At 44.4% G+C, this 20,992-nt stretch overlaps 2 protein-coding genes across 5 annotated transcripts; both read right to left on the bottom strand.

Annotated features, from left to right (window-relative positions):
* Positions 1-295: 295 nt before the first annotated feature.
* mmp28 (matrix metallopeptidase 28) lies at positions 296-13,685 on the bottom strand. Its single transcript, XM_040194951.2, has 8 exons — positions 13,195-13,685; positions 11,865-11,941; positions 11,276-11,463; positions 6,274-6,495; positions 4,966-5,211; positions 2,078-2,227; positions 1,820-1,987; positions 296-1,360 (listed from the first exon to the last, which is right to left on the bottom strand). The coding sequence occupies exons 1-8, from the start codon at positions 13,318-13,320 to the stop codon at positions 966-968; spliced, it is 1,572 nt and encodes a 523-aa protein (XP_040050885.2). The 5' UTR covers positions 13,321-13,685; the 3' UTR covers positions 296-965.
* On the bottom strand, positions 13,634-20,770 carry taf15 (TAF15 RNA polymerase II, TATA box binding protein (TBP)-associated factor). 4 transcript variants are annotated; one of them, XM_040195152.2, is made up of 16 exons: positions 20,497-20,770; positions 19,684-19,708; positions 19,520-19,553; positions 19,348-19,429; positions 19,149-19,206; positions 18,876-19,024; positions 18,596-18,767; positions 16,507-16,541; positions 15,939-15,971; positions 15,642-15,751; positions 15,247-15,376; positions 15,056-15,160; positions 14,902-14,974; positions 14,718-14,797; positions 14,473-14,611; positions 13,634-14,086 (listed from the first exon to the last, which is right to left on the bottom strand). In XM_040195152.2, exons 1-16 carry the CDS (start codon positions 20,504-20,506, stop codon positions 14,047-14,049), a joined length of 1,275 nt encoding a protein of 424 aa, XP_040051086.1. In that variant the 5' UTR covers positions 20,507-20,770; the 3' UTR covers positions 13,634-14,046. The 4 variants fall into 4 exon arrangements, with proteins under 4 accessions (XP_040051086.1, XP_040051007.1, XP_077954543.1 ...); XM_040195073.2 differs by having other exon boundaries at positions 19,330-19,429; positions 20,497-20,700; XM_078098417.1 differs by lacking the exon at positions 16,507-16,541.
* Between the last annotated feature and the right edge of the window lie 222 nt (positions 20,771-20,992).

Raw genomic sequence — 20,992 nt, 5'->3', positions numbered from 1 at the left:
GTCTGACACGGCGGTCAAAACAATCGCCAAATCGCCACGCTGAGAGACCCGTGTCTGCTGGGGCTTCAGCTGTTCAGGGTCTGACCGAGGAGCCGGTTGAATGTCCGCCAGGGACACACACAAACCCTCGGGTCTCTGCATGTTCAGATGAGAATCCAAAAACATGGAGGGCTGCAACAGAGGTTGGACAGGATGCTGAATCAAATCAGTCGTTGAGTTGCGGGGGACACTGTCCCCTCAGAAATGACTTTCAAGTCTTTAAATGGTTTGACTTGCCACAGAAGATTCTACAATGTACAGGGTTATTGTTTTAATAGAACGGAACTGACAAGAGAGCAGTACGAAAGGAATGGTAATTTAAAACAATGCAGGCAATAATATTGTTGAATGTTTAAATTACTCTTATTATTTATTTATGTTTTTTTCTGCAGCCATACTGCTAAAATGTAAAAATGGCTTTTGGTTACATTTGTTTAAATGCACATCCGATTGCATAAGACAACCCTTTTCCACTCAATTCTCCTTAGGAAACCTAAACATTTCAGACTCTTTCAAACATGTCTATTATATGTTGGATAGTATATTCTGGTATTACAGAAGAGACGACATGTTCTTTGATTTCTCAGTCGGCGAGCAGATAAGACAAAAAAAAGAAAGAAAAGGCGTTGATCCAATAAAAGAAATGGTTTGGTCTTCTTATTTTAGGGTGCACGGCTCTTTCCATTATCTTGGCTGTATTAATGAGGCTATAATTGTACATTTATCTGCAGCATAAATACTACTTGTGCTTTAAATCGTAGAAAGCAAGTGGATCTATTTCAGTTGAAACCCTTTATGGAGTTCATTGAGCCTTCGCAACATATAAACTCAATGTGGGTTCAGGTTGAAAAAGCCACTGCACCTTTAAATTACAGCAGACACAAACAAATTGCAAGTTCTTTAAGGCCTACAGCTCTCTCTGCTGGTCAAAGAATGCTGTTGCTCTGAGGAGCGTGGCTGCAACCAGTCCAGCTCAGATCCGTGGCCCACTTTCCCTCCCTGGTGACTCGCACTTTGACCGGGTCAAACCTCCAGAAGCGCTGTTCTCTGAACAGATAGAGGCGTCCGTCGGGACGGGCCAGAGCCCCGTTGGTCCCCTGTGGCACACCCGTCCAGTCCGTCAACCTGCGAGGGTAGTAGGGCTCCTGGCGCAAGGTTTTGAGGTTGAGCACGGAGTAACGGGAGCCCTTGAAGAGGACCATGTGACCCAGAGGAGCGTAGTAGAAGACGCAGTCAGGGTGTCGAGGCAGCCCCATCTCGCCGCTCCTCCTGGGGAAGCCCTGGTCCAGCACGCTGCCCGAGTAGCGCCACATTCGCTTCCCTACGCCAGCAGAAAAGAGTCAAACGAAAGTGGCTCCAAAAGTTCATGCAGAACTTGAGATTAACCATAACATCCAACTGGTGACACAGGTCAACCCGACTTTTTTCTTTAAGAAACTTCTAGGATTTTTATTACAATACAAAAAATGCTATACACTCTTTTAAAAGTATAATCCTTGAAAAAAAGAACATTAATAATAACCATAATATTCTTAATTTTGTAGCGTCTGTATTTTGCATAAAACTGTCTAAACTTTGCCACAACCTCAAACAAGTTCTACTTTAAGATGACATCTGTGGCTTCGAAGGACTAAACTCTTAAAATAGCACTTTCCTATACAAAGGCTAGCTAGGCAGCTATTTAGGGAGCTCTAACAGATTTGGGCCGATAGCTTAGGGGACGTCTTTAAAAGGAAGTGTGCGCATTAACGATAACGAATCGAGTTGAGTGAAGCAATACCTTTAAAAAAATACCACTTGGAGTCCAGCGGGGAGAAGGCAGCTGCCTCGATGGCCGGGGGAAGGCCCGACCAGCGCTGACGGAGGGGCAGCGGGCCGCTCGCACCGCCTCCGGGCGATACCGTCCAGTACACACCGCCCCGAAACACCAGCACGGTGTCGTTCTGGTCTGCAGACACAAAGGAACAGGAAGGAATCGTGCAAGGGTAAATGACGAGGCTGAATGTTACTTTCCATTACTATTTCTCTCCGTCCTCACCCATGGTGATGGCATCAAAGACCCCCTGGCAGTAGAGGGGCTGCCCTGTGGTCTCGTGCCCCTCGTGAAGCTCTGAGAACTCCCACTCCTGCAGGGTGGCATGCAGAACTTGGCCCGGCAGCCTCACGGGGCGATCGCCCGACGGCTTACCTGAGGGCAAAAGCAAAGCAGCGAAACATGGAACCCAAGACGCATCAGACACGGCCATTAACAAGTAATCCAGGGTTTGACTTAATCGCTTCGAGTAGGGTTGTTTTCCGTCCACCTGGGCTTAAATGTCCCACGTATAGTTTGTTATTTTAAACCTAAAGTGGCCCAACAAGACTGTGAGGACAGATGGTGCAATTTGTCAAGCATGCCAACAGCAACTTAAGTATTTCCTAAATTGGACGGCATGGGAGCAATTTTTCAAGACAAACAAAGGAGACTTCTCCGAAAACAGGACTTGGATAATGTTAACATTTAAACGGTCCTTTACGGGATGTGGCTTAGTTGATGTACGCTGATGGATGACGTTACACTGCACAGGAAATAAACAATGGACTGTAGATATAGTGCACACTGCACCCTTAAACATAGTGTATTAGTACCATTAAAGGCTTTTCTTGGCCTAATAGTGCAGATGTCTGACACAGGAGAGGAAAATAAAAACTGAAACGAGAAAGAAGCAGGGAAAATAACAACATACCAAAGCATTACAGTAAACGATGGCGCTTGGACGTGATTGCAGTCATTTTGTTTGCAAGGAGTTGAACAAACATTTGTGTAGAAGGTGGATAAAATCAGTACAGCCAAGAACACGAGGAAGACAGCAGGGAAAATAGGTATAAACACCACAATAGCATATCATAGCTGATATGTGTGTGCGTGTGTGGGGGCGATGTCACTGTGTGTGTGTGTGTGTGTAGGAGTAGCGTTGGGAAGATAAAAGCTGGATATCTGCCTTTACTCAAACACTTGACATATTATTCATAAAATAATCAAATCAAATAAAATATTAAAATGTGCTCAGCGTTGAAATGACTAATTATGCAGAAATTATGTTTTATATATAGGCTATTGCATCAAACACTGCGCGGCGGTAGAGAGGCGGCGCTGTTGTCTGTTCTCTATGTAGATATGAAGGGTTAATGAAAACATATTACACACTTTGGCTCAGTATTTCTGCATCGTTGTAGACCTTTCATCCCTCATGCTAAGGAGCAGATAGCGGAGCTCTGGAGACATATCCAGGCCGTCTCACATCTGCTTCTTATCACATTCATGCAAAACCAGATACGCTCACGTCGCCTAAAGCTCATATCTTTAAGCAGATGTGAGTTTATGTCGTTTAAAGTTTCCCACGTCCGTGCCGTTGTTTAGCTGCAGTGTGCAGAAGTCACTGCCACGGGGTGGACATCAGGATGGTAAGCAAACAGGTTTAAAGCCTGTTTCACTTTGCTAAACTTCACCTGAGCAGAAGAATCCTGAATAACTTCTAGCGGAGCATTTACAAAAGGTTGGAACGCTTCCAATGAGTCTTTCTGTAAAGACTGAGAAGCAAAAACATTGTGAGGTTTAGCTTTCAGCGTAAAAGTAAAAAAACACATTCTAACTGCTGTTCATTGGGCGTAATAAATTGAAGAGTAGTCTATGGTCACATGAGTCAAAGTGCCATGAAGTGCAGCAGTTGTTAAGTGTAACCTCACTGAAAATGGAAATGTGTGTCTGAGGCGGCGGAGTAGTAATCCCAAGTGAATACGGGTGGTCGTGAGGAGTAAAGGGCTGAGATATCTTAAAATATTAAGCACATAAAGAGAAATCTGGACCCTTCCTGCTTGCGAGCTTCTGCTGAGCTAAACCATCCAAACGATTGTGGGATCGTCCCGGCAGCACAGCTGTTCTACTCCTCCTTTCAGAGGCAAAGCGGGTGAGGACTTGATGCACCATTTGCATCGTGCACGTTTCAGCGTTGCACACCATCACAGGAGAGGTCATGTAGAGGCAGAAGACACTTTAAAGACAAAGCTCTTGTGCAACTGCCGCCGTGAAATCAGCCTCTTTGCCGCAGAGGGAACACAAGTCATAGAAGGACTGTGCACATGTGCAAACCTGCCTGACACATGCCAGAAGGAACAACACACTCAAGTTGAACAGAAAGTATTATAATCGTCATCCAGATCCACATTCTGCAACCAGCCCAGCGGCCCATTACAACAGCGTGTGTGTGTGTGTGTGTGTGTGTGTGCGTTTCGGGGCACAGTGTTATTATGACAATCACACAACCTCTGCTGCCCCTCAGTCCAAAGCAGCGGAGAGACCACAGAGCTGCAACTGATAGAACAAACTCATCATACTGTTCGAGACAAAGCCGACAGAAGGCACAACGAGACAATGTTGTTTTCAAGGAGTTTTACTACGTTTGCCGAGAACCAAAAACCAATGACTGCATAATGTCAGAAAGTCAACTTCCTGGATTCAAAACTGTTTCGATCATTTATTGCCAGATCTGAGTTTTGATGAACCCGGGGGACTCTCAGCTGCTCTACCGTTCTAGTCCTTCTCATTCTGTGTCTGCAGCTGGTGGATCCTCAGGCAGCCTCTTTCCACAGCTCAGTGCCACAACTCCTGCTCTGATGGGCAGCACAGTGAAAATGCCCCCGTGCTCGTGCCTTTCTACAAGTCCGGTTTCATAAGGACTCGCTGATTCATGTAAACGGCTCTCCGTGTTCCAATCACCGTCCATTCGTAGGGGGACATTTGTCTTCCGTCCGTTAAAGTGTTAGTGAGGTTGGGGAAAAAGTGGTAAAATATATCTCTGTCAAGTGAAGGTGTTTAACGTTCCTCCGGACCTTGGAACCACACACTTCCCCACGTGGGACCTGCAGCGCGAAGGAGCGCCATCTCACCGTACAACTGCTGCACCGCCACGATGTCGTCCCAGCTCAGCACCAGGCTGCGGCCCAGCTTCCGGTAGTACGGCGACATCAAGGCGTGGCGGACGGGCGAGTGCTCCAGTCCCAGAGTGTGGCCGATCTCGTGGGCGGTCACCATGAACAGGTTGTGTCCCTTGTGTCCGTTCAGCGTCCACCTCTCGGCCATGTCGAAGTGGGCTTCCCCCCTGCGGGGCAGGAAGGCGTGAGCCAGAGTTCCTCCTGAAGGTCAAGAAGGAGAGAAACAGTTAGAGGAAATGTGTGCTTTTAGGAGATCATTCCTGCCCAGTGCAATAACACTTTACAATAAATCATCTCTGGCTAAATAATAACAATAATAACCCTGTACTGCTGTGATGTTGCTGCTCTTTCCTCTTCCTCTTCTCCTTTTACAAATTATTATTATTGTCTCTTTTGGAAGGTTATTCTTTTGTTTCAGTTTTAGTTTATTTTATTTAATAATTTAATATTTTTATCTTATTATATTGTATATAATGTGTATCTTTTTATTCTATTTTCTTCCCTGTACATGCTGCTGTGATAGCAAAATTTCCCTCTTGAGGGATCAATAAAGTATCTATCTATCTATCTTTTAGTCAAGTTTACTTTAGTATTGCTAAAGCTTATTTGACAGTAAAATATAGTGTTGATATTGGTTTACTATTAACATTCTAAACAAGTTGGACAACAGGATTCGAGATGATTACCAGTGTAGAAAAATATTCATTCAAGTTTTATCTCTTCTTTGCTTTTTTATGTCTAAAACATTGTAGTATTATTTCTCTAGCTGTAGTTGTTTTTTCTGGTTCACATTAGTTTAGTTATTTCTCTTCATTGCGAACAATATTTAATATTTAAACACATGTATTTTAATGAGGAGTTGTTGGTAAATGTTGAAGAGCCACACGCACAACACACTGAAACTACTGCTCAAATGAGATTAGATACATCAGCATATTTGTTGCTTATACGCTGAGCATTCGTTCTAGACTACACATTTCTGATTAGATGACATGATGTTCATAAATCAAGTGAACTATTGTATTCTTCTGGTCTCTGCATTGTGTCATCATAATCCGCTTTAATCCCACTAATCTGTTTACAGCAGACTGTTCAGTTTTATGTATCCAGGAAGTTGGGCTCGTTTGCAGGACAAGCCTGAGGGAAAGTTACTAACACAAGGTCACGCCACTGAATAATCATTCACACACACACACACACACACACACACACACACACACACACACAGGTGACTCGACTCGGTGTGTGTGGTTCCCCCATAACCTGGTCCGTCGAAGGCATTGCTCGCCCCGTCGTTGTGGTCTCCCTCGTAAAACGCCAGTCGGATGTCCGCGGGGCCCCCGGGGGCCTCCTGGAACACGAGGCCCGACACGTTGCTCCACAGCTGAAAGGCGACGCGCACCGCCAGCCGCACGGAGCCCAGGGACAGGTGGCGAGGCCAGTTCACTATCTGGTAGGTCAAATGGCGCTTGTACCACTTCTCGGCTGGACGATGGACGAACACAGTGAGACAAACGGGCATCGTCTTATTCATTCACTGATCACACAATGATAATAAACAGAGCAAAAGAAAAGTCTTTGTTAATATAAAACAATTTATTGTAAGAATCTGACAAAGATGAGCTGGGAGAGCCAAGCATCTGAACAGCATGGAACACATTGTTCTCCTCCAGAGTGACAAACGTCAGCCATATTCTACTGTCTTCATATAACTATCACACCACTGCGCTTGAGACAATTGTTAGATTTGTCTTGTAGTGCCACAACACCTCGTGGAGGGCGGAAGATGTCGGCCAGCACCCTCAAAAGCAGAATTTGGGGCAACGTCTGTGCAAGAAATGTGGCATTTATTAACAGTAATGTTAATACAACACAAGTTAAAAACAGAAATAATTCAAGTTCAACCTGCACCCTTTCCAGCCTCATCTCACTTGTACCAACAGATTTTCAAATTGCTGTTTCTGAAACAGCATCTGACAACAAATATAAACACACTGCACTTTGTTTCCATCCAACTAATCCGTCGGTTTCCCATCTGTCTGTTTGCAAACTCCTGCCTGGTTTGGCTGTTGATATTTAAGGTGGCTTTGAAAAAGGTTTCACAAAACAATTGGTATTATTATTATTATAGTAACTATGTATTTACATCTCACGCATCCGCATCGTGCATTTGGACGGAAGAAGTGTCGATGAACTCTGAGGCTTTGAAGTAGAGTCTCGCTACATCCAAAATGACAGGATGTCAACCACATTGGCTCACAGCTGGCTAACGTAACAAGCACCCTGAACGCACTCTTGACCAAACAATTCACCCCGACACGTGTCTGTGGTTTCTCAGCTTAGTTATAATCACACGTGTTACAAACTTCTGAATCTCACATTTGTTTAAGGAGAGACAGAAGTGTGCAGTTAAATTCGTCCGTTCTTTTAATTTGCCAAAAGGTTCATCTCTGTGTGCACCTGGGATCACTGAATGGATCAATCTGAAGACGGAGCAAACGTAACGGCGAACAATGCAGCGCACATTTAAAAAACAAGCAAAAAGAAGAGGCCGCCTGGCAGGAAACAATCATTAGATAATATGAGCCTTCGAGGGGAGGCAGCTGCAGACGTTGGACTGTCCGGATCGAAAAGCGGCCTGCGGGGATGAAAGCGTTGCTGAACACATTTCATAACATAAAGCATCTCCACAAGGACCAAGCCCCTTCCACATTATCTAGGAATGCAGAATAAACATTGGTTTGAAATAATTCCATTTTAAATCGTTTAAACATATTATTTCTGTTGAAATGACCTCATACAAAGTGAGCAAACCACCAATACAATGGTCCCAATGAGGACAAGTGGATTTAAAATCATTTTACCTGGTTTAGTAACTTTATTTGAATTCATGTTTCAAACCGAGTGAACATGGACAGCAAGGCCAAAGCCACAAAAAGGAGACGACTGCCAAAAGAGAGGTGAAACATATTAGAGGTACCCGTCTTTCTTTCACATTCGGGGCTTCACTAGAGAGTGGCGATACGAATCAAGCACACGTACAGTTGTCAAAATATTTAGAGATGCAGTCGGTGTATGTGGAGGCCAAAGTGGGAGGTCTCTCCGATTGCTTCTGCCAGTCACGTTCCAGATTTTGTACCCTTGAGTTATTTTGATGGCGTCGGTGCTTAGTACAATTATATACAGCGGAGAGTCTCGTAAAAAACGAGAGCGATAAACAAAATGTGTGCAGCGTGAACCTCAATGGAGCCGTCACGACATGGTGTTGAGCTTCAGCAGCCGACTAGCACAAGTCTCGGTGTAAACTTGAGTTTTGCAATCTTGATCCTTGGGGGGGGGGGTTTGCAACGCTTCACAGAAATGTTAGATAATAAAAGTGGAAGCAGCAGGTCCTCAAACACTACGACTGTTTGGGAGAGATTAAGAATGATTCCGTAGACTTACATTCATTCACAGAAAAAAAAAAGACCACCTTGTGGCTTCAAGTGAAATTACAAATTACAATACATCCATGTCTGTCTTTAATGAGATCATCCTTTTATCCTATTGTCATAATTAGCATATCACAGCGGCCTAATCATTTCAACAACAAAATCCCTCAACCATCAAAATGTTTGTTTTTTTTATACACAAGTTCACATCTGGACCACTGGTTGAACTAAACGCGTTAGGCTTGTTGCTACATGATGTGTGTAGACTCGTATTCTCAGCAGAGCTCAGGCGCCTTTTCTCCGTCCCAGACTGCCGCAGAGTAAGAGGCCCCCGAGGACCGCAGAGAAGCCAGGAAGTCAGATACACAAGACGTTCATACATTCCCCAACTTCCCTTATGGAAGCAATTATCATGATGCCCTCTATGGCAGCGGTGTGGGGAGGGAGGGTTATCACAGACATTAGGAAGTGACTGAGATCATCTGATTTGGTACTGGTGTAAGATTGGAGGCTGTTTAACACAACTGTTAAGGTCAGCGGACTAACAATCCACAATGACAATGTCAACCAGCCTCAGTCAAACGGGGTACACAGCTTAGCATTTTAGCATTTGCTGATCGCTCCAATCTCTGCATTCTGTTGAAATACAGTAAAATACTGTAAAATTACAGTAATTGATGTTTGTCCTGAAATGGCTAACAGTTAGTTAACAGTTTCCGGGCCGGGACCCGGATTGATGAGTGCACGTGTGAAACAAACACATACACACCTACACCGCACCAGGGATGGTGGAATGTCCGCTCTGTAGATATCAGCGGGAACGACCATCAGATACCACCACTGGCCAAGGTCTGTTTTAAGTTCCCAGGAAGCTCAGGGGCAGTCACACAAAACAAAATCACCTCACACCACAGCTGAGAGCGAATAAACAGACCCGTCTGTCTGCGTGTTGTTGTATCTGCAGTCTGGGTTCAGCCGCCGGTGTCACCTAACAAGGTCGAACCGCTTAGCATTGGGTTTCGGTCAAGGGGACTCCAATTCATCTTGAGAAAAGGTGCACAAAACGTATTTGAATCCATCCAATTATTGTTGAAACATCTCATTCACAACAACACGAGTAATCAAAGGTTTACAGTAGAAATGCGGGTTCAATGGCATATGTCGGAGTTTGGCCAAATGCTCTCTCCAAACATAAAGACATGAAGGAAGAGATTCGACCTGAGAGTGTAAAAGTATCTTGCACTTAACTCTTTGGGTAATAGCAATACTGCCGCCTGTCATATAAGTTGTGTCTGGTTCTGAAATGATGACAGACATTCCTTTTAAGACCGCTCAGTCGCTCTGCGAGACATCCGCTCGTTCAGCCGGTGAGATTCCTGCCCGGTGAGACAGACAGCCGGCCGGGCCAACGGCTCCATCCACTCAGTTATGGACGTGTTTACCGGGAGGAAAGTGTCAGGTACTGACACGAAGAGGCAAACATCAGCCACCGCTGCATTCCCTGAACATTAACCGAGCTTGTCCGTGACAGGAAGGAATGCAGAGGCTTCACACGACGTCAGGCTGGAGGCACAAGTAGAGAGTTGGAGAAGAACCGCTCCTACTCCCGGTGTTGTCAACAAGCGCATTCAGGAATGACAGCACCAGAGAGAAATGCAAACATAAGTCCAAATAATAACTATTTACTCCTCCGGCCCGTCGCCCTGACCTTCCGTCGAATGTGTCCATCCAGCTACGGTCACCTACTTCCCTCTGCTTCATCGACCTCGATCGATCCCCGTGGAGGTGAAATAAATGCCCCAATAGCTTATAGGTCCACGGGGTTACAAAATGTATTTATGTTCAAAGATTTGGCTCCCACAAAACAGGGGAGAAATGATAGCAGGGCAAATGTCAAAGATTTCTGTAAAGCATCTTAAGATAGGAATAAGAAGGATTTTATTGTTGTGTTTAGAACATTTGTAGACCTCCGAGTAGAGCTTCAATAATTCTTAGAGGAACAATCAAACCGAAGTGACAGACTGTCCAAACTGTAGTATTCCAATGGCCCACTGTGGAATTATTGAGGAGTTTGCTTAAAATAACTGCAGGATACATTGCTGGTGTTCCAAACGATGCCCTGATCCCATATCCTCCCAGATCATTTTGAAAACTAAGAGTAGCCATCCGGTGGGTTGACTGGTCTTTTGGACTCGAGGGATTCTCAAACACAAATTCTCACCCAGCCAAGATGATGTTCAACAAACTTTAACTTGTGTGAATTCAGGTAAAAGCAGGAACCATCCAGGCCGACACGCACAACATAGTATGCTCCACCAGCCTTAACCGCCCCCCTCAGCTCTATTTAGGGCTTTGGTTTATGGAGGCAGACCCTCCCAGTTAACGGTAGTCCTCGAGACCACTCCGCATAGTGACACACAAACCTGCACATCAAGGCCAACAGGGATGCCAAAGGCCAAACATTAAACATAAGGTAAGCTTGTGATTTCGGTAGGTTTTGTCACAAATTCAACATAGAAGAACTGTGAAAATATACATGGTTGAGTCTGTAAGCTTGTCAGGGATGGCTGTGTGTCGTAGAAAGATTAGTGTGACATTGTGAGGAGAGTTGTTGTGCAAAAACGATTAATTATTAAGTAGAATTTTGCCATTTTATTCCTGTTATTTCACATTGATTCCCATGAATCTCTGTTAATTCCAATGGAAAGTTTCCACCCTGAAAGATTCCCGCCATTATCCCCCCCCCCCCCCCCCCCCCCCCCACAAGCAATGATGTGGCAGCGTCCCAGTGCTCAGTTAAGGTCTTCCCTTTACATAAGAACATCCCGAGGTACCTTGCGTGCCAGCGCGCTTCCTGCGCCTGAGAGCGGCGCTCTTTCCAGTGAAGATGGCGTTTACTCTCCACTTCCAGATGTGCTGGCTGCCCTCATCCGACACCCCGCAGCGAGGCTCCGCCATCTGCTTCAGGGTGACGCTGTCGAGCTCACCTGTGACGGGAAGCTGGGAAAGCCACTGGAACTCACTGCAGAGGAGGACGACATGTTTGCATACGATTCACTCCTTGTTCTTAATGCCTCTGAACAAAGAATATGGGAATTTTCTTTAATGTAACGTGGGGTCAACATTGTCAGCTTTTTTTTAAAACACATTTTACAACCAAAAGAAAGCCTTTAAATGAGTTTGGGTTATTGTACAGTAGGTATGTAGGCCAGAGGGAGAGGTTCTCGGCATTCCTGGGTGGTTCATAAAGGGTTCAGGAGGGGGTCCCGGTGCAGAGGTGTGGGTGTGTTTTACTGCCCCTGCAGTGGCGTTCAGCTCCGGGGGCCCTTTCCCCCCCGGACTCACCCTTCCCCCTGAGTTAATGTCATTTAAGGACCTCCGGTGACGGGAAAGGAAGAAAGATTTAACAGGTTCACCACCTACCAGATAGCTGACTGCATCTCATCTGCACTGTGGATGTGGTTGTTCTGGTGGAGGTAGCCATACCTTTCAAGAAAAACCTGCAACAGTTGATGTAAAACTTGTTAACACCACTTGCGAATATTCCCCAGTCACACTTTGTCTCTCAGAAAACCCCCTCCTCAGGAGGTAAAGGAATAAATCATAAATGTGTACAGATCATTTTCCGTTTATGCTGTAGGTTCATGCAGGGCGGAGATGTGGACCACCCATAAGAGACAAACCCCTGAGGTGTCCCAGAATGTAGTTATTTTTTTCTCAGGCATTTCATGGAAATAATGAGTATACTTTAGCGGCTACATAATAGCGTGAAAAACGTGACAGTGTTTCGACGTGGTTAAGATAAAGATATTGGATTGTTTAACATCACAATCTCTCGTCTGGATGTAGGAGGTGTCTTGTTCAGACAACAGCAGGCGCAGCTGTGATTACAGATGTGGTGAAGGTGGGATAGACATTAAAAATGACAAACCGGTAAACAGGAATGTTCAAAAATGTCCCTTTGTCCCATTAGAGGTAAGGAAGCATGCCAGAAGGGGTTTTATGTGAAGCAACATTCAGGTTGGGGAAACACATGTAATACCTTGACATGCTCCGACAGCTTAAGGATGACAAAGACAGCAGGCAGATAAAACCAGTGCGTTTCAAACCACAGTAAAGGCAACTCAAGGGTAAGAATACAAGACTTGAGCTCAAACAGACAATGTTGCACGTCCCGTCACCAAATGATGCACATTAACTGCTATTGGAGACAGTAAACATGCAACACTTGGCAGGATCTATTTAACTGCTTGATAAAATGTTTGAGAAGTTAGACATCCATGGTGTCCTTTCTAATCCTAGTTTATTTTTTAAACGAAGATTGGCTTGATTTCTAATTACGTTGCCAACGACTTCTGCATCTAGAAACGTTTTAAACTGCCACCAACTGAATATAACGTTCACGTTTAATATTCTATGGTCCATCCAGAATACACATGGTTGTTAAAAATAAAACTTTAGCTTATATTTAAGGTTAGTCATACCGCAGGGGGATTTCAAACCAGTCTAGAGAGGCTTATTGGGACTGAAGTGTAATTGCAGTCATCTCCAACTAAGAACGTTCCATTTTCATAAAATTTTGAAATGTTTTTGAGAAGACTGCGTTTATATTTCTTGTCTCAACTACGCGCACTAATCATCGGGCTGTCAGTCTGTTTTCTTCAAGTAGTTCCGAGATAAAAAAATAAAATGACGCCTCATATGCAGCGCGGTAACATTCCACGGAACACCATGAAGACGTAGACACTTGTACCCCGGCGTGGGAGACCAGCGGCGATCCTCCGGCGGTCCGCGCGCAGAGGAGCGCGCTCAGCGTCACGACCCACGCGGTCCTCATGTCCCGTCCGGCAGCGCACGGGTCCCGGGGTGTGCGGCTCATTGCGGGAGCACCACGTCGACACGCACCGGCTCACGCATTGCTTTTTCCCCTCTCTACCCCCCTCGGCTATGAATGCCTGGTACCCTTTGTTAGATATCCCGAGCTGTCGGTAACGGAGAGCAAGCTGCTGCTCGCCTGACGCCTCCGTCACCGCGGAGTGACGTAACGTGTCGAGGCACCGTAGTATTACAGGAGGAGGACACGCCCCCCTCGCTAGCTTTCCCCTGAGGGACTAAATAGCTCTCAATTTTTCCCATTTCTGACAGTATACTAGTATTTCATAATATGGGTATAAACTCACACAGCGCAGAGAAAAGATCAGTCTTTTAATGTCATTTTGAGGAATAAAATAAGAAAAAAAGAAAAAAAAACCCCAAGTAAAACACGTAATCCGTTCATACAAAAACAAAGATACGAAGTCTACCTCACAATAACATCTGCAACTAGAATCGGAGAGGAAATTAAAAAGATGTACAAAGAAATGAAACAAAAGCAGAGGAAAAAAAAACATTTGACCACATGCCAATCAGCCTCAGAGTCCCTATACAGTAGCTCAACACAACCCCCCCCCCCCCTCTTTCATGAGCTATAGTTGGGATGCACTGGCTACTAAAAGGGTGCACAAATCAGACTGTCTGATTGCCGGTCCCCCCCCTCCCCCCCAATTTTCCCTCCCTCAATCCATGGTGAACTCAGCGGCTGAGATGGTTTCCATCCACTCGACCCCTAGTATGGCCGTTCTCTTCTGTCGTCTCTACGGTCGCCTCTGTAGAGAGAAAAGTCAGTGAATGTTTGAGAAATAATATGCACTCATGTCATCAAATTAACAGTCATCTGAACAAAGGGAGTAAAAAGTTTAATAAGTATTCGCAATTCCGCGAGGATTGGATTTTAGTGCCAGTCAGCATTCCTCCAACTTCAAATTAAACTTCTATTTCAAGGGAGGCATTGTTAGTATACAATTAACCATGAAGACTGGTGTACAGTAACACAGTATGTAGTGTGAAATCTGACTGGACTACTGCCTCAGGTTCTATTTATTAATCTGAAGCAGAAGGCGCCTCCTTGTGGTCATATCATCAAACTACATATATAAAGACTATAACAGTTGCAACACAAATGTACACAATAGAAAAGTCAAAGGAAACTGACCTTGCACCCATTTTATATCCCCCTCCACCAAAGCCGCCTCCTCCTCCGTAGCCTCCACGGTCTCCACCACGGAAGCCCCCACGACCTCTGAAGCCACCACCTCCTCTGTCGCCGCCATAACCGCCTCTTCCTCCACGGTCTGCGAGCAGCGTGACAAGAATGTGGTCAACAAAACATGACATTGAAAATCGAACAAAGTCCTACATGGGGATAATCAGGGGACTGACAAACTTCTTGGCCCTCACCTCCTCCTGCGTCTCCTGGTTTCGGAGTGCCACACTTGTTACACTCTTGCCGCCGTGCAAAATTCATGTTGCCACAAGAGCTGCGAACAGGAATCAGAAAAACATTTTATAAATAAAAATTCTGCCTTACAACGGACTTCTGATTAATTTAATACCAGTCAACGTAGATAGAAGGCACACAAACCTGTTGGGACAGGGCCAGTCGCCTCCCTTTATGTCAAAGCTCGGTCCTCCGCCACCGCCGCGAGCTCTGAAACCTGAAAGATAAATGTGATTGTTTCAATTCAAAAATAAATATTTCACCATTTGAGCCGTGGATCAGCTTGGTTAACACCCACCTCCTCGCCCCCCTCTTCCACCTCCACTCGCACCTCCTCTCTGCGTGAACTCAGCTCTCCGGGTAGCAAAAGATACTTTGATGGGCTTGCCGTTGAACTCTTTTCCTGATTTGCGAAAACATTTCAGTTAGGGGCACCGGCTGTATGAGTCATTAGTAAAGAGACATTAAGAGCTGCGACTGTGGTCTTACCATCAAACCAGTCAATAGCAGCTTTGGCGGAGGGCGGATCATCAAATGACACCGTGCATTCTCCCTTTGGCCGACCGGTGCCCTTGTCAGTGTAGATGTTGATCATTAGCAGGCCAGTTTTCTTGTTTACCTATTAACATTTTAGATCAAAAGATAGAGGATTATGTGACACTCTTTAGGGGGTATACCTCAAATACATGTTCATGCGTGTGATGCACAGGATTAAGTGTTACAATTTATCATTTATAGATTGCATGAATAATAGTGTCCGTAATGTGCATAAAAACTGAAATGTCACATTCAAGTAAGACGTGGGAAAAAAACATTCACGGTCCAATCAGGCCTGCAGCCATCCTGCACGTTTGTTTAATTGACAATAGGGACTGATTGAATACCTTTATAATACCAATCTGCTTAAAGTAATCGCCGATTTCTTGAACTGTGGCTTCTTCTGCCAGTCCCTGAACAAAAATGGTGTTGTTGTCAGAGTTGTCCGTGTCACCAGCTGGGGAAGAGATGGAAAGAGGAAGGTGATTATACGCATTAAATGGAAAATAGCCAACACTGACTTAATTTATTGTAATTCTACCACTTAAAATAAGTTGAACTGATGGCAAACAGTTCAGTTTATGACCAACTATATCTGATCAACCAATGTGAAGGACATTGACACAAACCGTGCTCATTCTTACCTGGTTCATCCCTTGAGTCGAAGTCACGAGAGCCTGTAAAACAAAGGAGAGGGTGGAAGAGAAAACTTGAGCACCAAATTTAAACGTGTTGCACAGTGACACAAATAAATTACCATCCCCATCAATGCATAATAAAGAATTTAACAATGTCCATGTTTACAGCTCTCTGATGGGTGTTTTCATACCGTTGCATCACATACCAACACCGTGCAACAAGAACAGAATTGTTCAGTTTTTTTTTTTTTTCGGGGGAGGGGGGCTTACACCAGAAATGAAAACCAAAAAAAAGTCTCCGGTATGAGAATGTTTCTCCTTCTTCGTCCTGGGGACACCTCTCATTTACTACCAGCCCCCGTCTTCATGCAACAATACTATTATAAAACTCAGGCTCCATGTTGTTTACCACATCTGAAGTCTTTGAGGGGAAACCCTGCTAAGAGGTCGAGTTCCTCGGAATCTGGACATGAAAATGGTGGCATTCACAGAGTTTTTTTTTTAACCCGCCCCCTTTTTCCTAAGTCAAGTTCTTTCCTCCCCCACCGACACAGTTCTGATGCTCGTCACTTACCACCGTAATTTTTGTAGCCACCACGGTCACCACCTCTGCAGAGGAAAAATTGGAGATATGATGGATTTTTCCTTTGTCCCAACTGAGAGCTCAAAGCTCCCCTACATCCCATCAGTATGCACGCCTGCCAGGGTGTGCGACTATGGTGGAAATGTCTCACACGAGGAATGCGTTAGTCTTAGACATTTAGAGAGCAATTAATAGACGACTAAGCAACGGATTGGACTAGTGAAGACAATACTCACATCTGGATCGCCATTTACAATGAATTTGGAAGTTTTTACATGACCGGAATAGATGCCAAGAGCCAGAAAACCAGCATTTTTTGTTTTTACATGAGAAAGCCAAATTAGTGTTAATGGGAATAGCAACTAATGAGCAATCTTCCACTGAGTGCATTTATGAGATCCTTTAACTGAGGTCCAAGTTTTAGTTCAATCACTCTGAACACCTGTAGTATAAAATGTAGATCCACGTTAACACAACACACATGTTCTCCATTGTAATATATACACAACACTTAAATGAAACCTGTTCAATGTCAAGCGTCTGAAGCGGTCTCCCCCCGTCTACGAGCATGGTTGCCATTTTTCTAAAAGCTATTCCGCTCGTCAACGCACAAGGATCTCCAAAATTGTGTTTCTGCCGATTGATAAATTATAGCTGGAGGAATACATGAAAAATTGGAAGGCCGCCAAATATATATATCTCATACAGGTATGAAAATAACATGTTTATATTTTGCCTTCACACACACATGCAGGGGTGGGGGGGGGGGGGCACCATGCCAAGAATCTCTGTTCCAAACTGAGTATTACTTTTGGAGGTCCTTAAATTGGGAAAGGGAGTATCATTATATGCAGAGTGCGGAGAACAAGTCCATAGGAGAACAAGTTCACATGATGGACAATGGGCTGCCGTATTCGGTTTAGGTTAGAGCTCTAAAATAGTTTTGATGAGCAAATATTTCACTTGAGCTTACACAGCCTCTAAAGAAACAAGCCATTTTTCTGGTGGATGAAAAATTGTGGCCCAAATCCTCAAAATTTCTGCGATTTGATCTGGTGCAAAATGAATGAGAACTTTCAATGGGAATTCACTAAATGGATGGAGTTTAGGCTTTATTTACCATACTCAGACATAATTTTGCAAATAAGACAAGCAATGAGACTACTAAATCTGTGGTTAGTGAGTTAAATATGGAAAAAAAAAAATCATGCCAAAAGATGATCCGTGAAATAAGTGACCGAAAACAAAATGAATGGAAATTAGTCATTAAAAAGTATCATGCCCAAACAAGCTGCATCCAACACTAACCACTGGCTACCAAAACTAGCAGACTGTTTCATTGGGCTACTGTGTGCTGGTTAACTGAAAGAGAAAAACGTGTTTACCCAGTAATGTAACATTTACGTTAAAGCACTTTAGTTATCTGGCTCAGACTTTACGTTACTAGAGCCTTCATTATATGTAAAAAAACAACAAAAAAAACAGGTTCAATCCCATTTAAAGGGATGCTGACCAATTAGCTGTACATTTTTATGGCTGTACTGCGGAATTTCAAATTATGGAGTGCATTGTTAGAATTCACTTTTATGTGACCCTGCCCCCCCCCCCCCAACTAATAAGTTCCTCCAGTAAATTTCCTATCTTAATTTCCCTTGGACTTTTACAGTTTAAACCCTATTTGGGAAGACATGTTTAGCCCCTTTACTTGAGACCCAGAATATAACTAGTCAATTGTCAGTATGTTGAAGAACTAAATAACCACCTAATATGTGATTAACACCAGCATGTCTCTTTTGTAAAACCTTTAGGTAAAAAAAAAAGATTGGAAGATTCAGGCTTAGCACACAATGAACAGGAGTGGTTAAGGTAGTAGCAATGCTGTGTGTGACAACTTGGATGACTCCAGTTTAAAACGAAGAATGCCTAAGTTAGGGGATCTGGAGCACCAAGAAAATGAGTGGCGAGTTGTCTAATGGGGTGTTTTTTTAGTTGACGAGTAATGACATGTTGAGCGACAGTCAAGTATCATATTTCACAGTGTAGGGAGGTACCTTGGGGGCAGTGGCACTATGCAACTTACCCCATACCAGGAGGTCCTCCGCCACGGTCGTATCCACCGCTGCGGTCATATCCCCCACTGCGGTCATAGCTACCGCGGTCATAGCCACCACGGCCTCGGCCTCTGAAGCCCCCTCCTTCGGAGCGATCACCGCGGTCTCGTCCAAAACTCCCACCCTGACCACCGTCGTCACCTGGTGAACAGAAAGATTCATTGAATGATCACATACTGAAACCTGAAAAGACAGTTTTACAAAAACACACGCATGGTCTACATTTATTCAGCCATCAGCTCTCTCTACCTTCACTCCATCGCCCGTAGCTGGCGCCGCCACCCCCTCGTGGCCCCTGGGCACCGTAGGAGTTTTGCGTTCCAAAGCTGTCTGCTCCTGGAACCTGGGTACCATAGGCACCTGGAGGCCCTGGAGGAGCGGCCGGCTTGTCGCTATACCTTGATGGGGTTTCAGAAAAAAATAATAAATAACTAGTACAACAGACACCAAGAAATGTGGCTGTTAGGACGAAATCACAGCATCATGAAAAGGTCTCTGAACAATGTGATATTAGTGTCTCACCCAGCTGGAGCCTGTCCGTAATTATCATAGCTCGGTGGCTGAGACTGCCCATAAGCATCTGTCGAGAGAAAAGTCACATCTAAATGCTTTCAAACAATGCACAATGCACAGATTTTCTACTGAAGTTCTGAGAGTGTATGCTGAGGTGTGAAGTGCGTATATTAAAAATCGCATGATATACCTTGAGTTGCTGCTATACCTTGTGTTGCTGCGGCTGGCTGTCCATACCCACTGTAACTCTGCCCGCCGTAAGAGCCACTGCCATTTCCTTGTCCATAACCCTGCACAGCAGAAAGTCCATTTAAAATAAAAGGAGTAAAAAGCAAACAAACATCGATAGAATCGTTAGTGAACTTGGGGACAAGTCTCACCTGTCCACTCTGCTGACCTCCATATGACCCGTAGCTGCAAACAGAAATAAAAAAAAGCTGTTAAATCCCGATCTGGAATCAAAAAATATTTTTACTGTCTTATGCGTGATATGACCGCGAATGTGCATGTATGCAATGCTCGTTTTAAGTGAGCTCAAACGTACCTCTGCGAGCCACCGTAGCCTGAATCTGAAAGTAAAGCAAAAACATCGGTTAATTAACGTTAAAACTTTGCGTTACGTATCGTTGTAAAAGCGTCGCCGGCCTACAGACCTACGTTGTAGAGCTACACAGTAACATATTGAAATGAGTAACGTTATGTCGATGATGCAGGGTAGACATGAGATGATAAAGTAATCACGGCGGTTATGTTATAACGTTACACCAACAGGCCTGTCACCACGCCAATCCAGTAAAAAAAAAAATGGCGGTCAAATGTGGTTCAGGCTCTGGCTAATACTTGAAACGCGATAAAACCAAATATTGGACAATCCAATTAATCCGAGGAAGTTTACATTAAACCAAATGATTATGTACTAAATTACCACATTTCCCCAAAGCTGCACTCGCCCGTGTGTTGAATGCTTACCGGCTAGCAGTGAAACAACAGCACCGGTATAAACAAAGACGCGTTCACGCTCAGTAGCACAAACAGCGCTAGCTTAAGCTAACTAGCGACGACAAGGCCCCGCTCAGGAAGTGGGATTGCCCGATCATGTTACTCATCATAAAGAAGAACCATGGGTTAATTTAAGTTACATGTGATTGAAAATCAAAGCACCGTACTGAGAAAAAGAAACGTGTACTTGAACTGGTAAGCTAATTTTGGCGTGCTATCGAAATATGGTCATTTTCCCCATGAGATAGACGGGGCCCTTTTTCTGGCCTCGCGGTCATCCGACAATGTAGCTCCGATGCTTTCCGACTTACTTTTAATTATCTAGCTATACCGGTCGTTAAAACATACGTTGACTTACCAGTGGCCATTCTGTGACGTTGTATATTTAGTTAAAAAATTGCAATGAAATATGTTTTTCTGATTAGTTGCTAAAAACCCTGGTTGACATCTACGCAGCGCCACAGAATTGATCTGCACACTGCAACACTTCCCCCTTAAGCAGCTTCTTCTTCCCCTGTTTGTGCAGACTGCTCGTATTTAAAGCTACACACAAGTACCGCCGCCTACAGTTGAAAGGCAGCAATGCACCGCGGCCCAGAAATGCAGTTTGGGTATTTTTCACTAGGTGTCAGCCCCACATTTAACAATGATTGCACAATTACTTTGACTCAATGACACTTCATTTAATTGAATCATTAGGAATATTACTTCCACCTGTGTTGCTCTTGCTATGAGCGGTGTCTTCGACACTCATATTGTGCTGCAAAGCCTCTTTATGGCCTCTGGCAAGATTCACTCCTATAAGACTTAATTAGCAGTCTTATTTAGGCCTCATTCGATTATTTTCTTGGAAT

The sequence above is a fragment of the Gasterosteus aculeatus genome, chromosome 1 (assembly GCF_964276395.1).
Source record: "Gasterosteus aculeatus chromosome 1, fGasAcu3.hap1.1, whole genome shotgun sequence".
Taxonomy (NCBI): domain Eukaryota; kingdom Metazoa; phylum Chordata; class Actinopteri; order Perciformes; family Gasterosteidae; genus Gasterosteus; species Gasterosteus aculeatus.
The sequence above is the reverse complement of the archived record's forward strand: the minus strand, read 5'-3'. Positions and strand labels throughout refer to the sequence as shown.

What these genes read in the sequence shown, in the direction of transcription:
- mmp28 (XM_040194951.2), bottom strand. Translation starts at nt 13,320, where the DNA reads ATGAGCCGCACACCCCGGGACCCGTGCGCTGCCGGACGGGACATGAGG. An exon ending in CGCTGGTCTCCCACGCCGGG is followed by an intron (nt 11,942 to 13,194) that starts GTACAAGTGTCT and finishes CAACTGTTGCAG; the next exon opens with GTTTTTCTTGAAAGGTATGG. An exon ending in CAAGTGGTATTTTTTTAAAG is followed by an intron (nt 1,361 to 1,819) that starts GTATTGCTTCAC and finishes CTGCTGGCGTAG; the next exon opens with GGAAGCGAATGTGGCGCTAC.
- taf15 (XM_040195073.2), bottom strand. An exon ending in TGGAAGAGGGGGGCGAGGAG is followed by an intron (nt 14,975 to 15,055) that starts GTGGGTGTTAAC and finishes TTTATCTTTCAG; the next exon opens with GTTTCAGAGCTCGCGGCGGT. An exon ending in ACCAGGAGACGCAGGAGGAG is followed by an intron (nt 14,612 to 14,717) that starts GTGAGGGCCAAG and finishes CGCTGCTCGCAG; the next exon opens with ACCGTGGAGGAAGAGGCGGT.